Below are 15,610 nucleotides of genomic sequence, written 5' to 3'. Positions count from 1 at the left end.
CAGAGACTGTAGGTGGATGAAATGCTTGAGGGCCTTCAACTGGGCAGAGAGGTTTGGTTTTACTTAATCTTATATCTGCCACAAACTTGAACAGAACGAAAGGCCTGTTTGTATGTACCAGATGTTACATCTGTAACCCACATTCTCTCCAAAAATGAGGATCTTGTCCATCCCATGGAGACTGTGGCGCCTCGGCTATCCTCCCAGCCCAGCCCCGTCAGCAGCTGCATGGCTTTGAATCCTGAGCACGGGAAAGGATCTGGGAGATAACATGTTGCTTTGAAGACTCAACTTGCAAATCCCAGCAAGGGCATATCTGCCCTGGCAGGATGCGGAGATGAAGCATGCCTACTCCTCTTCCTCCCTTGCAGGAGGCTGCCCTGCTCTGGGCTGCAGCCACAGGGATGGGGACAAGCTTCCACAAGAGGGCATGAGTCCCCTCCTAACCAAGCCAGGACAGGGCTGCCACCGCTGCACACCCTGGCTTCATGCAGGCTGCACTGTCACAGAATGATTTATTAGGGGTTTGTTAATCCCAGCTTCCAAGCCAAACACTGGGAACCTGCACGGATAGCAGTATGGGGATAGCTGTGGTCCAAGGCAAGGTCTGCAGGGACTGGAAGGCAGAAGCAGCCAATTTGCTTGTTACATTAAACAGATCTCACACAGGCCCCTCGTGTAAGTGAAAATTTCTGCTCCAGCCATGTGAGGCAGCAGGTGGGAACCCAGAAACACAGCTCCGGCTTGAGTGCCCCAAGCACACACAGTCCTCACCTCCTCTAGTCTTTCAATGTTAGCTTTTAAACAAGGGACACAGGATCTCAGCTCGCTGTTCTCATCATCCAGTTGCTGCAGCCTGCAACAGTAAAGAGATGTGTAATAAACTCACCCAAGCATCCCAAGTGCAGGAGGCTTGGTTGAAACATCACTAGGAATATTAAACCAGGACCTGCTGAAGGAAAGCCAGCAGGGATTTATCTTTTCAAAGCAAACGCTGAGAATTCCATTATTTTTACTCCCAGAGGAAAAAGTAGGGCATCCACAAGACTTCTGGCAAGTCTGCTGTCCAGTGCCATGCCCTTCTCAATCAGGTCCAATGCTATTCTTTACGCCAAGGGCTTTATCAGTCCGTGGACAAGCCTCAGCACTAGGCATCAAAAAGCAGACACATCGCCCTGGCAGAGTCAGAGCAGTGGTTCAGAGAGGGCTTCAGCTTTGCATTCTCCAGATAAAGTAACACCCATTTGTCATGGTAACTTTCCTACTACAAGCCTGGTAAAAAACCCCACTGCCTTCGTTTACTGCAAAGGTTGAACAATAGCAAAACACATTCTGGAAAAGCAGCAAAAAACCTGCCAAATAAGTGAGACCTCTCCCACACCACTTTTTTCTTTGGAAACCAGCAGACGACATGAAGCCTACTGAGACACTGCCTGTTGGATAACTCCTCCTTCCCAAATATTTGCCTGTTTCCATGAAGGTAGAAAATATCTGAGTATCAAATGTACTTCCATGGGTTGTTCATGGGAATATGCACTAACAAACCACCTCTTCATTCACACACTCCGGGGCAGGTGCATGGATAGAGAATGTAAGCTAAATTTAAACTGCATCAGGAAAATTCAAATAAAGACTAAGTTCATGGAAAGGCTTGATTTTGGAACAAAGGTAGAAGTAGCCAAAATTCAGGGTTTCTAATGACTTTAGTTACATCTTTAACCAAGTTAAACTCACTGTCTACCACACTTTGTCTCCCCAAAGGCTGCAGTTGCAAGGCAGCAGCCTGTACACGTATTCCAGCATGTACGTGCAGGTCCAGGAGACTGCCACCACCCAGCCCTGCCCCAGCCCCACCTGGCCTGCAGGTTCTCAATCTCAATGCTCTTCTCCCTCTCCATTTTGCTCAGCAGCTCCCTCTGCTTCTTGATCTCCTCCAGGAGTGTTTGGTCAGCTCTCAGCTCCTGCTCCTTCAGCTGTTCCTCGAGAGCATTTGCTCTGCGGAGAGGAGAGAGAGAGGATTAACACTTCCTGATGGCTCACCCCCAGCACACTGCCATCCCAAGGGAGAGATCAGACTGTCTTCCCAGCCTTTCTCCCACCACATAGGAGAGCTGGGAGAAGCAGACTGTAAAAGAGTGAGCTTTCAAGTAGGCTCATCACCATCTCAAGCAGCAAGTACGGGAAGGCTTCACTTCATCCCAGCAGATGCAGTGAGAAAGCACCACAGTCCATGAAACCCCCAAGGACAGAACTGCTGAACAACATGACAGTCAAATAAAATAAGCCAGGTGGTACATGCTGGCATTGTTTCTGTCTGGTTTAAGTCTCCAGGCTGCATCAAACCCCTTTTTAAGGGGGAAGCGAGAGTGAAAGCACAGTAGTCATTTTATAACCCACAGCCTGTGGGTCACAGTCACACCATCACCATGAGCAAGCTACTTCATCAGAATCTTGTAGAATCATAGAATTATTTAGGTTGGAAAAGACCATTAAGATCGTCAAGTCCAACTGTAAATCCCAGGGCTGTTTCACCTGTAGTGGCCATGGTAGAGAAATCCTCCTTCAGCCACTTCTAGCATTTTGGGCTCCTTTACTCTGCCCTAAAGCAGTCTTGTTGCCAAGACAAAGAGAAGACAGCAGCCCCAGACCTCCTCCTTTCGCACTCTCGTGTCCCCAACAAAAAATACAGGATCCACAGGTGAACCTTTGCTGTTATGCTGACATACAGAGATTTCTGTGTGGTCCTGAGACCATGACAATGCAGGCAGTGGCTGTGTTTGCCCAGACAGGGCAGAGGTATTTGCAAGCATGCCTACCTGCCCTCTGGAGCAGGTAGAGGTAGCCCTCGCCCCTGTGCTGCATTAAATCACCCAACCCCAGCAGTGGTCTGAGAGCTGAGGTTCGCTAGGAGGCTGGTGTGCTGGAGTTTACGTAATCACTTTGCATAGGCGAGTGGGGAAGGCTTTTGCCAGATGAACCTCCTCTTCTACCAGCAACGAGTATACTTGGGGCTTTACTTGATTAAAAGCTGACTGACACTTCTGGGCCTAGCCGCTAGAGTGAAAACATTTTCCTTGCTGCAGAGTTTATCAGGGCTTAGAGAAACCTTTGAATCGCTCAGTTCCCTGACATAATTGTTACTTAACAGTCTTACAGCCCTATAGATGAACTCCTGCCGGGTTTATCTGCCAAGGGTAAATATGCTGCTGGAAGAGAGAAGCCCGCTAGATTAGTAAAGACAGTGATTACATTAAATGGGATTCAAAGGGCTATACCCCAGCCAGGATCTGAAAGCAACAGGATCAAGGCTGGCTGTGGGGAAGGTAGAAATGGGTAGTAGGGACCCTGCTGTACCTTCTACCCAGACCTAATGGGTGAAATAAGAGCTAGAAAGAGTCCATACAGAGCAAGTATGAAGTATACACCCTCTCTGAATGGGAAGCCTTCCATGAAGCATGACCCCTCCCTGCAGTCTTCTGAGCCAACCCCTGGAGCTCCAGAGCTCCACAGAGATCTTTCAGGATGGACACGTGGCATGCGGAAGCACATAAAGGTATTAAAAAACCCCCAGATCTAAAAAACACTGTTAGAGTTACATGCATCTGAGCAGAATACTGCAAAGGAAAGATTTGTCATTTGTCCCAGCTGAGCTGCAAGCCATTTCCTGCACTCCTGGGAATTTGCTAGAGACCCAGAGAAGCATGTGCGGGATGCTGCAATTCCTTACATGGCACTCAAGCAGTGAGGGCAGCCTGAACCCTGGTTGGATTTAACCACAGCTACCCTCTGACAGGGTGGGATTGGATTGTTGAGGGCAAAGCTGCGAAGCTTTCCTGTCCATCTCCTTCCTCTCCTGCTGCCTCCTTTTGCCACACGCTCCGGCACCACCTGAGCAGCTCTCCTGCCTGCGTGCTGGCAGGCAGCTGGCCTGCAGGGAAGGCACAGGGTGCTGCAGTATGTGGAGGGGGAAAAGAAAAGGCAGCACAGGTGATGCTAAGCTGCATTTCAGCCATGTCACAAGCCAGGTTCCCTTACCTGTGCACGAGCTGCAGGTTTTCCTGCTTGAGGCGGCTGTGCTGCTCGCCATTAGCAGCCGTGTCCTTCTCCAGCTCTGTCACCCGCTTCTCCAGAAAGACCACCTACATAAGGGGAGAGGGGAGGATCAGCCACCCATGCTTAAACCCACTGCCAAAGTGGCACCAAGTGCCAGAGCAACTCCCACCACCTCCAGCACACTGTGCAGGTGCTCCCTGCTTGCTTTAGGGCTGCCTCGGTTTGTGGCACTGATTCAGAGCCAGTCACCCTGACATCACTCCTGGCATTACTTGCGTCCCACTCTTCACCGCACAAAGCAGCCTGAGCTGCAGAGGCCATCCTTGGGGTTTGCTCCTGGGGAAGCTACTTAAGAATGGATGGTTGCCACTGGAGTCGGTTAGCCATGCTTTGATTTAAAGCATTCTTTTAAAGCATCCTTTTACACCCTGGTTTCTCAGATTTTTGTGTCTCCCATGTACCAATGCAGGACCAAACGCTTCACTCTTCCCTTTCTTCATGCCCTTCATGATGATATCCTACATAGAGGTCTAAAGGGAAAGATCCCAGCTGGATCATCAGAGCTCTGTGGCATCCAAGTGCAGCCCTGAGGCTGGGGATAACCACATGCTACCTGAAACAGGACGGAAAGACCCTGGGTTCACATCTGTATGTCAATAAAGTCACACAGGAGGAAACAAGGCTAGCTAGTGGAAAAGAATCACAGATTGAAGACCAAAAGGGGGTGGGAGTGCTCCTCTACTGCCCACCCAAGCAGGAATGTGGGTGGGTGGGGAACCGCAGGACAGAGTTAGTGATCCCAAAAATCCCATTTATACCCATACAAGAATAATCATGAAAGAGAGGCAATTAGGAGCGTGTCTGCAAAACCTGAGCCACCACGCTGGGGAGAAGGGCAAGCGACAAGCAAGCATATTAATAAAAGCAACATGCAGAGACATAAGGCCCTTCCCAGAAGTACATCCATGGTTTCTCAAGCCAGATGCCTTCAGGAACATGAGTGTTTTATTCAACTTTCAAACCTGGAAAAACACTGATTTTTTTTTAAAAAAATTTAAAGGTCTTCTATGCATTATAATTATAGCAGAGTTCAGCCACACAGATATGTATCTCTTTCACATGCTGTTCCATGCAGCCATTTGTGATTCCAGAATTAAAGCGCCATTTTCAAGGAGTTTCAGGACTGTAGCATGTGCTTACATGAGCCACAACTCACCCATCTTTAATTTTCCTGTTTTCCCTTAGCTACTTTTAGCTAGGCCTGCCCAGATAAAAGCCTTCTTGTGCTTCTGCCCGCTCCTATCTTGTCCTATGATCCTTTCCTCATAATACCTCACCAAAACTCAACAGGACCAGCAAAAATCAGCTTTATATCCTCATGGCACAAGCAGCAGCAGCCAGACTGTGCCGAGGAAAGGAAGTCCTTGTTTTGCATCAGGTGACTTTGTCCATCTCAGAAAAGCAGAATTTGAGAACATAGTAGGTGAAGCAGAAGTGAAAATACAGCCTGCAGACAGCCACCTCTTCCTCCCGGTGAGCTGGAGGGAAGCCCCCTGCACTGCAGGTGGAGCAACACACCTCCACCCCTGGGAGAAGGGACCAGTGCAACCTCCTGACTCAACACAGGACCTCTGCAATTCTTATTCTCCATCCCCTCAATGTGGAGGGCTTTGTATGTCCCACCTGCACTGATCTACCCAGCACCAGCTGCACAGTAAGAGAAGCGTCAGCCTAACTCCTGCCTGGGGATTGCAGAGCATTGCAAACCACTACATGCTCCAGGATAAAGCAGACAGCGCTACTCTTACCTTGTCTGTGATGTCCTCTTCTGTACACTCCAGTGTATCCCGGTAAGATCCCTCCATCACCCCCACAGACAACGCACTCGTCTGATGCAACTGTCTATAACAGAGACAAACCACCCCAACCCAGAGCAACACGAACATTAGAGCGAACATCACAGGACACAGCAATTTCAGATGACAACCACTCTTGCAGGATACAGTCCCCTCTCCCCCCTCCTCAGCTGCCACCTCCTTTTCCAAGGGGATTTAATAGCATTGCTCCTTCTTGGGCTGCAGGATTTACAGCCAAGGACAGTGTGGGCCAGGTCCTTCTCACCACTGCAAGCTCCAACGGGCAATGAAGCTCACTACCTCAGCGTGCCCAGATAAAAAGGCTGAGCGTATGGCTGCTTACCAGCTGAATGAATGCACCCCATGAGGCAAATGCAGACGTGGACACATGGTGCTGGGACTTCATACCATGATCATTTGCTCTTGCTCTTTGGAATGGGAAGAGATAAGAGCTCTCTCTTTTCACTTTCTTTACCAACATACCAAGGCCATGTATTATCCAGCAAAGGACAGAGTACTCGCTCTAGCCACTGATAAGGTTAATAAGAAGTGGGGGTATAAGGGTAAAGAGGGGAGAAAGTGCCCTGAACCCGCTGTGAAGCACTCCAGCCTACCTCCCTGCACCGCCACGACACCCGAGAGCGAGCTAATCATTAGCAAGGCCATGTGACATCGGTGTCCACAGCTTTGCTGTGGGGTCTAAAGGACACCCCATGGAGGGGCTGATCTGCACTTAATCCTCATGTTCACTGCAGATCAGCTCCATCAGCTCCATTGTCTCGTGGCACAAGAAACCGCTATTGCCACGGGGAGGGGTGGTTGTACTCCAGCTCTGTGAACCCCAGGCAGATGCTGCTAGAGAAAAGCACTCTGCTCTCCCACTGCAACACAAATGATGAGCAGCCTGATCCACCTTTGAAGACAGCACTGCTCAGAGCAGAAGGTGAATGACAAAAACCAGAGGTCTCTCTGAACCTCAATTTTTTGAGGAATTTTTAATGCAGGCTCTCAAATTCACCCTGCTACACAATATGCTCATGTAAATATTCATGAAGCATAACTGGCATTTACTGACGAGACCACAGCTGAGTACCAGCCTTATTTTGAATCCACATCCTGAGTATATGTGCTGAAGTCTCGGGCACATTTGTCATTTAAATCATGCCAAGTACAACAGAGCCTAAGCAGCTGAGATTTCTTGGCACAAGCAGAACCTGGATAACAGAAGTCAGGAAAGAGCCCTTACCAGAATAAAATAATTTTCCTAGGAGCAAATGTTTTTGTATTATTCAGTAATTACAGTATCTGCAACAAAGGACTTTCTTTGGGCTGATCTTAAGGATTTGGATCTATTCTGCAGCAAAACTCTGTTATCCCCATCATTATCACAAACTAAACTTGACTGCTCTTGAATTAACCAATATTTACTTAACTCCACAAGTCCCAGCCTCAGAAAAGTATCTTACAAATACAAAAGGCCAAGACAGCTCCATCCCCTGTAGACAGGGCATCGCCATTCCCAAAAGTTTATCTCAAATCCTCCCCAAATTTGTTCTGCCAGACACGGGACAAAAACTAGACCTAAAACAGGAAACCTGGGGACAGGCTACTCCCTTCAACCTTCTTTCCTGCCAGTGTTTTTTAACAAAGATCTAGAAAGTAAGATGACCGGAACTAGGAAATGTTATATCAAGGACCCACTTCCTTGCCAGGAGGGGAAATCATGCCAGGGGAGACTTGCTGACGGCAGGAAAAATGGAGAAGGGAAAGGTGTGAGAGCACAGCTGGGAACGAGAGGCATACAGGAGCTGCTCGGGTCAGCACAGGGAGCAGATTGAGTGCCGGGGCATGGGGGTATAAGCATCACCCAAATCAGGCTGCCTATTCCTCTGCAGCATCCCTACCCTGCTTGGAAACAAGTAAAGAGAAAGCCAAGGACTGCAGAGGGCAATCTCCCACCCAAGCAGAGCAGAGGCAGGCAGGACAGCTACGGTAAGCCTCAGCATATTCTTAAAAGCTGATACAGGAGGGATGGGGAAGCTGGGACAGGAAAGGTGAACGTTGAAAGGGGATGGACCCTCTGCCCCAGCGATTCAGCGCAAACTCCGCAGATTTTCCTGTGCAGGCAGGGACAAAAATGCCCACAAAGAAAGGGTAACTGGCATCACATGAGACGGTCCCACAGGACAGAAGCAGCACAGCATTAAACCTCAGGGTGGGGTTGCCTGCAGTCACCCCCCTGGGAACTCCCCAAAGCCCCTGACTGAGCTGGGAGGGCTGCTCCAGCAAAGTGAAGTGCCAAGGAGTCACCTAAGATGACTAGCTTTTCTGGGTGCTGAAGAAATCCCTCTGAGCAGGTACACTGACTGGTCTGGTCTTCTAGAGACTCTAGAGACCCACCATGGTGACACTGGGAAGGAGACAGCCCAGTCAAGCAGTCCAGAAAGACGTGCCCTTCTAGACACTCCTTCCCTGCTCCACATGCCCCCTGCTAGGGCACTGGCAGGATGGAGGGGTAGAAAGCACCCTACTTTTCTCTTGGAAGAAATCAGGTTGACACCAGCCTCCAGCTGCACACACAAGCGAGAAATCCCCATTTCAGGAAAACAGCTATTGCAAACTATACCAGAATTAAACCCGCTTTTCCCCAGCACTATGCAATACATCCAGAAGCACGACACTGCAAACTTATTTTGACAGCCTTCCTTCTACAGGCCTGGCAGCTAGTATGGCCACCCCTCTCACCAAGCAGTAATAGGAGTATGAGCTTACCTTGCCACCTTCTTGCTTGAGAGTCTTTTATTTGGACTGCAAAATGAAGAAAAAACAGGAAAGAGTTAGAAAAGCTGACAGTGGAGAGCAAGGGAAACAGGAAACTACAAGCACTCTGGGGCATATCCTTTGCTATGGCAGGGGAGCGCCCATGCGGCATGCACCACCCGCACAACCTGGCCACCCCTGGTAAAAAGGCAGACGATGAAACGCTCATATATTTAACAACCTGTTGATAATGAACCAAATGGAATAACGCCGCAGAAAACCTCACCACCTCCAGCAATGGTGTCCTCTCACTGGCTGATCCCTGTCCTGAAAGGTGATCCCCAAGCGCTAATAATAGCAGTGAGTTTGGTGGGCCTCAACCTGGTGCCAATGGCAGACCAAGCTGTGTCTCCTGCACCCCGCAGCACCCCAGCCCTCCCTCCCCTACTGTGCCATCGGGCGCTCCCTGCCTTGCAGCTGGGGGACAGGGCACACCTCCCGCCTTCAAACAGGCACTTCTATCCCTCTGCACACTGGTTTGCACTTCTCACAAAGATTATTCTCACTGTTTGGCTCTGGATCACAAGATAATTGCTGCCTATGTGTAGCTCAGGGATTTTAAGAGCTGTTGATGATGTCCCTTTCTAGATTTTAAGCGTGGGCACTGCTGTAATTGCTGGGGACGGGTACAAGCTCTCCTTTGCGCAGATAACTGACAGATCACACACCCTGGCTCCATACAGTCCCAAGCCAGCTGCCACCATACCACAGCGGTCAGGGTTTAGCTAGTGCTCCGCACTACCCATGGTACAAACAGCCAAGGTCTGCATTAACCTGCCCCTCAGGACAGGGCTGTGGGCTCTTCTCGCTGAGAAAAAAAAAAGCCTTTTTCAGAAACAGCTACTTGCTAGTATACTCCTAGTCCTTTGGCCATAATCGATGCAGCTGTATGCTAGTGAAGCAAGCAGGGGCTTGGATCTCACTCCTCATCTTCCACCCAAACACACACTGTTGTCAAACAGATGCCACTGGGACACATCACTGATACCAAATCATCACTGAATGATGACAGCAAACACAGCTCTAGGCTGAGCAGAGAAGCAGCAATTGCATTCCCTGGTGCTTAGCTTAGTATGAGGGGGGAAAAAAAATTATAAAATAATCTGGGAGTCCATTCCTGCCTTGAGTTGCAACAATTACATTAGTTCTTAGGAGAAATTAAAGATAGCTCAGGACAATTTCCTTTAAAAAAGAAAACAACAAGACCAACCAGCAGTTGTCATCAGTGTTACCAGCCCTCGTGTCAAATGTGCATCCTCAAACCGCAGACTTCCAAGGACTGCAAGAGCCACTGCTGGCTGGGCTTCAAGGACGCTCAGCACCCGCCCGAGGGGAAGAGGTCAGGCCCTCGTGTTTGCCAGCAATTGTAACAAGTCACATATGTCCCCAGCACCGGAGGGAGAAAAAATATTTTTCTCTTTAAACAGCTTGTCAGAAAGCAGTGCTGGCACCTGTGGGGGTCTCTGGAAGGAATGAGACACACCACTGCTGCTTCAAGGTCACTAAACCAAAATGTACTTTCACAGAACTGGTTCATCCCAAGTTCCCAGTGGATTTCTTCTCTGCTTTCCCATGCCACAGGTTTGGGCAGCGGTGCCCCAGTGCTGGGACCAGGCTCCCCACCTTATTCCAAGTGTAAAATGCTGCATATACACTCACAGCCTTTCAGAGTGAGGCTCTGTCAGGGCAGCTTGGGCTTCACCCCAGCTGCTAACATCCTCTGAGTGGATGTCTTCAGGCTTTGTGTGCCAGGCACGGTATGAGACTGCTTGGTCCAGATTTTGGTCCAGTTTCTGGTGCTCTCTTCACCTACTTGTCCCTCACACCGAGGGCTTCACATTGCTGGGAGCAAACAGGTCCTGCCACATCCCCTGTGCTGCACAGGGACGCCTCTCACATCCTCACAGCAGGAAGGGAGGGTGATGCCCCTTCCATTGGGTTGGGGCACAGAGGCACTTGGAACAAGTTTCCAGCAAATTTGTGCACAGGAAACCCTGAACACAGATGGAGAAACCCTACCTACTTGCCCTGAGCCCAAAGGGACTATGGAATTCCCACTGCAACACCATGGGATGGGGACGCCTCCTCTGGAAATCCCATCCATCACAGGAGGCTCAGAAGCATTCATTCAGCTTTGCAGGTAAATTTGTTGGAGAAAGCCTGAAATGCAGTGTGGCTACTGGTGCATCCAGTGAAGTCCAGCGTTTTCCTTAATAACTGCATAACCCGAGACCCATCAGTGACCTTCTAGGGCTCCAAACACAAAGGCAGCTATTTGCCTGAGAAAGACAGAGGGAGACTTTTTCCACTAACAAAAAAAAAAGTCAAGCTCCTATTTGTTTTCCAGTTCTCCTCCTATAGCTATACAGGCCAGGAGAGCTCCCACATCACACTGCCCCGTAGAGGACAGGCAGAGACCAAGAGCATGACCAAAAACCAGGCTTGAAATAGCACACCAAATGTGAGCAGAATGGTTATCATTAATGCCGCCATCCTTCTAATCAGCGGACTGTAAACAAGTCTGAAAAAACCAAACAAACAGAAATCCCTCCCCACTTGTCAAACCAGCAAGTCCAGCCGCTGGCTGGTAGACCTTAAACATTACATTCAAAAGCTCGTGAAGCTCCTACGCAATGGCCCTGGCGTTCATCACATCCACCCGGCCAGTGGTGGCACATAGGCAGGCAGGCAGCTGGCAAAGCTGGGTGAAACATGATTTTACTACTGCAAAGCAAGTGTCTACAGGAGAGGTCCCAAGCCACAGACAGCAAGCTGATCTTTTTGGGTTACTGCTGCAGCAGGAAGACAGGCTGTACCTGCCGTTCCAGCAACATGCCTTCATGCTGGGCATTATCAGCCAGAAGACTTGGCAGTCTCTTCCTCAGTGACAGTAATACTGTACATGATCAGTTTACACCTTCAAGTCCCAATGCAAGGACTAAGTTACTCAGAGCATGGAGAAGCACCCACCACTCAGCAGGACATGCAAAGAGGCTGCCCAGGGCAGACAGGAAGACTCTCATTGTCTGCCAGCCCCTGTGGCTCAGATCAAAGGAAATTTCTGCTCAGTATCCATAATGTTATTACAGCCTTCACCACCTGGAGAAGCTCACCTTGTTCGGTGAAATTCATCCCCTTTCACAACCAGGAATCAAGCAACACACCAACAAAGGAAAGCTGCGCAAGACAAGGAGAGTCTACCCTTCAAGAACATCATTCCCAACACTGAAATGGCCATACACAAGCCCAATTACCTATTCATTTCAAGATCATTCAGGCGAGCAGAAAGATCCTCGAGACGGTTGATTTGTTTGTGGCACTGGCTACAGTAAAACTCAAACGCTTCATCTGCAATAATGCTGTGCAGTTTCGCAGCGAGCGGATTGGTGCTAGAGAAATCACAAGGGTCATTTTAATAGGACAGAACAGACAGGGCTGATTTTCGTCCATGGCTTCCACAAGCTGAGGGTACATCGCAGCAGGGGAGCTTTTGGTGTGAGATACGAGACTTGCAATCAAAAACTTCAGGGCAGATTGGATCACCTTCTCCCTTGATTTTAGAAGCCAAATTGCAGCCAATATGGAGTTGCTATAAATTAGCAGGACTTCTACCACCCTCATCCCAGAGACTTACAGCAGCTGGGCTTGGCTAATATTTCAACCTTCTGTATCAAGCTAGTCTTGGGGGGGACCCCCCTGAGAGCCCAGAGAAGGCAAGGTACATGCTTTTCACAAACCTACACAACTACAAATGTTATTTCCTGGCATGATTTTCCAAGCAACCTGTCTCAGGAGGCTCTAGCCATGGTCATGGTTTGCCTTGGTAATCGCAGACAGAACTTACATACCACAGGACTGGGTGCCATGAGCAAGAGCCAAATCCTTTGGTCAGTCACACTGTTTTCCAACACAATGCTTTAAAAATAGAGCATCTGTGCTGCTGCAGACCCTCCATTAGTAATGCAGAGTTAGATTTTCATTGCAAAGAGCTCTTTTAAGTACCCTTTTAAGCTAAACTCAAACAGGTGGTTGTGATTCAACTGCTGTCTCCTATAACACGAAGCACACAGAATCTGAAGCAGTAGCTTTGCCTTGTAGAGAACATCATTTGGCCAGGGGACATGGGGGTCTACAGGACTGGGGAGCTAATGGGTCTGACTGGTGTTTCATTTTCAGCTGCTGATGTGGAACATAAGCTGCTGAGGCGTTCACCGACACTTGGCAAACCAGGGAGCCATTTTCCCCACCTGACATGACATGGGCAGGACAGAGTTTGGCCAAGGGATCCTGAACAATAAAGAGTTTGTGTTACTTTGGGGCCAAATATATACCACAAATCCTTTCTGCAGGAAAACATGCTTCTGGAAGCCAGGGACTTTAATCAAAGAAAGGTTAATAGTGAAAAAACAAAGCAGTTCAATAAGTAAGATAGGTAAAGGTGTGAGCAAACACAAGCAGGCTTAAAACCCAAAGGCATCTGAGAGGGCTAGTCAACCCCCTGATACAGATCCACGCTGGCAAGTGCTGGCCGGGGCGGTGCGGAGTGTGCAGGACACCTCAAGGAAGGGTCCCCTGGCTCAGCACCTTTGCATAAACCCTCTGACATTTTTGGTGGTAGTGGGGTGTCAGCAGCCCAGCCACCCCAGGGTCAGGCCTCTGAGTTTGTGCTGTCTGTGCAGTATTTCTGAGCCCCTTAGAACAGGCAACTGGACAATGGTAAACACTGAATTGCTCATCTCTTCCCATTCCTGGAAAAAAAAAACAAGTTGAAAAATATTCCTTCTACCCTCTAGAGCAGGTCTCGACCCAGGATAATCACTATCCACCAGCACTCAGTTCAGTTGCTCTGGCTTTCTGCAGGGTAAGAGGTGACAGAAGCTTTGTGGCACCTGGAAGAAGAGATGTGTCCTTTTCTGGGCTCTGCCCCTGCACCTAGCTGCACATGAGCCCCATTCAGCAAGTCCTCCTCACCCCTGCTGGGGATCAGAAACAGCTCACCTGGCTGGATGCATCCCTGGGTGAGGCATCAACCCTAATCCTAACAAGCATTAATCAAAATAGGAAAAGAAGCAGAGAGAGAACCCACAGGCCAGCCTGGCAACTCTTCAGGTACATCCAGATATCCTTTTCCTCTGGCTGTGTTGGTTGCTTGCCCATTGAGTGGGTGAGAGCTCAACTGCACTGCACCTCAGGGCGTCTCCACCTATCCCTCGTGGCAAGCTGCCACCCTCTGCGCCATATACAGCCTTCCAGCCTCCTTCCAACATCTCGCAGAGTAATGTTTGCCTTCCACAGGTCATCGGTGCTTACTGACACAGCACAAAATGGGTGGTGCAAGGAGCTTTTCCTTTCAGTTGCCGTTCATTTCCAACCAAGTGTTGCAGAGGGATGTGCCAGATGGATGTGCCGAGGAAGAGGTGGCAACCCAAGGGAAGGGATCGCAAACACGCACACAGGAACTAATTGGGAAAATACAATACCCCATATGTTCCCTGAAGGCTCTTGGTTCTTGCATTAGTTCTCTGATGAAGATCTGGAGCTGTGGCAGGAAAACTTGTCAAAATTATTCCCACTTGGAGACTCATAAGATAGTAAGGATGCATGGCAGTGTTACTGTTTACAAGTGATACTGTTCTTCATATTCAAACCACAGCAAAAAAAAAGTTCAGCCTGAACCAGAGAGATCCTGTAGTTCTTTAAGGTTTCACTACATTTAAGTGCACTGGGAAGGCAGAGCTGTGTCCAGAAAAACAGCACAATCTCAGAGAATGATCAGCTAAGGACCTTCACGCACACAACAGTGATTCAAGGTAAGGGCTAGACCTGAAAGGCATGATGAAATCCTCCGTTTCAAACAAAACCGCATTCTATACTCTGGAGGTTTTGCAGGGTTTATCTGCAGCCTGCTTCCCTAGCAAGCCCCAGCATCGAGTCTCCAGCATAACCACCACGGACTGCGCGGCCACATGCTGAGCAAGGCCCTCCCGGCAGAGGAAATATTCCACAGAGCATAATCTTGTGGATAAGATCCAAACAGACAGAGCAGCACAGGGGAGACTGTGCGCTGACAGAGCAAGATTTGAACACTGGGAGCATAGGCAACCTGGGAACTCCAGACTGATATTAAAGAAAAAGTTTAACTGATTGCAAAGCTTCTTTAGCTGAGTATTTTCTTGCCACAAGCCTTCCAGAGTAGGTTGGAGGCCCACACTCAAACTCAAAATGAACACCCAGGCTTGTTTTTGTCTGAGAGCCCTTCCTATACTGCAGCACCAGTACAGACAGCCATACTCAGCATTTCTGCACAGTGCAAAGGACAAGCGTGCAGGAGTGACATGTCCCTTCCACTGCAGCCTACCCATCACATCAAGCACTGGAACATTGGTTTCCTGAAGTAATGGGTTGAGCATGTTTTACAGCAACACTCTCCTATTGCAGATTTAGTTAACATCTTCAAAATTGTTGCTGCTGCACCACCAAAAGAGAAAGTCAGCCCTGACCTGCAGCAAAGCACACGTGTGGAGATTTGACAGCAGTTCTTCCCTGACAGCCCTGTACAACCAGAATAACCCAAACTCTATAAAGGGCTTTGGGAAGCTAGTAGAAAACAGGCGGACAGAAAAAAGTTATATCAGGTTTATACTGCTGCAGAAACAAACATGTATCATCCCAAAAAGAAAAAAGTATGTTTTGTCTTCGACACAAGCATGTGGCTGGCAGGGACAACACCCACCTTGTGCAGAGATGCACTGCCTGACAGATGAACACATCCTCAGTGTTACTGGTCATCACAGACGTTGTGGGCTGCAGCAGTGGTTGACCCTTCCAACTTTTACTTCTCTCACCCCCAAAAGTAAGTATTGATGGGTTTTGTACTGTCA

General features: G+C 48.9%; 1 protein-coding gene across 4 annotated transcripts in view; it reads right to left on the bottom strand.

Annotated features, from left to right (window-relative positions):
• The window catches only part of RAB11FIP3 (RAB11 family interacting protein 3), an 81,311-nt gene that overhangs the window by 6,703 nt on the left and 58,998 nt on the right, over positions 1 to 15,610 (bottom strand). For 3 of the 4 annotated variants that reach the window (XM_064462130.1, XM_064462133.1, XM_064462132.1), the window contains 6 exons: positions 11,984 to 12,118; positions 8,682 to 8,717; positions 5,862 to 5,955; positions 4,036 to 4,139; positions 1,855 to 1,995; positions 775 to 856 (listed from right to left, as the gene is read on the bottom strand). In XM_064462130.1, the coding sequence (XP_064318200.1) occupies positions 775 to 856; positions 1,855 to 1,995; positions 4,036 to 4,139; positions 5,862 to 5,955; positions 8,682 to 8,717; positions 11,984 to 12,118 (592 nt within the window). The remainder of the gene's footprint in view (positions 1 to 774; positions 857 to 1,854; positions 1,996 to 4,035; positions 4,140 to 5,861; positions 5,956 to 8,681; positions 8,718 to 11,983; positions 12,119 to 15,610) is intronic. The other variant, XM_064462131.1, reaches the window with a different exon arrangement.

The sequence above is a fragment of the Phalacrocorax carbo genome, chromosome 10 (assembly GCF_963921805.1).
Source record: "Phalacrocorax carbo chromosome 10, bPhaCar2.1, whole genome shotgun sequence".
Classification (NCBI taxonomy): domain Eukaryota; kingdom Metazoa; phylum Chordata; class Aves; order Suliformes; family Phalacrocoracidae; genus Phalacrocorax; species Phalacrocorax carbo.
The sequence above is the reverse complement of the archived record's forward strand: the minus strand, read 5'-3'. Positions and strand labels throughout refer to the sequence as shown.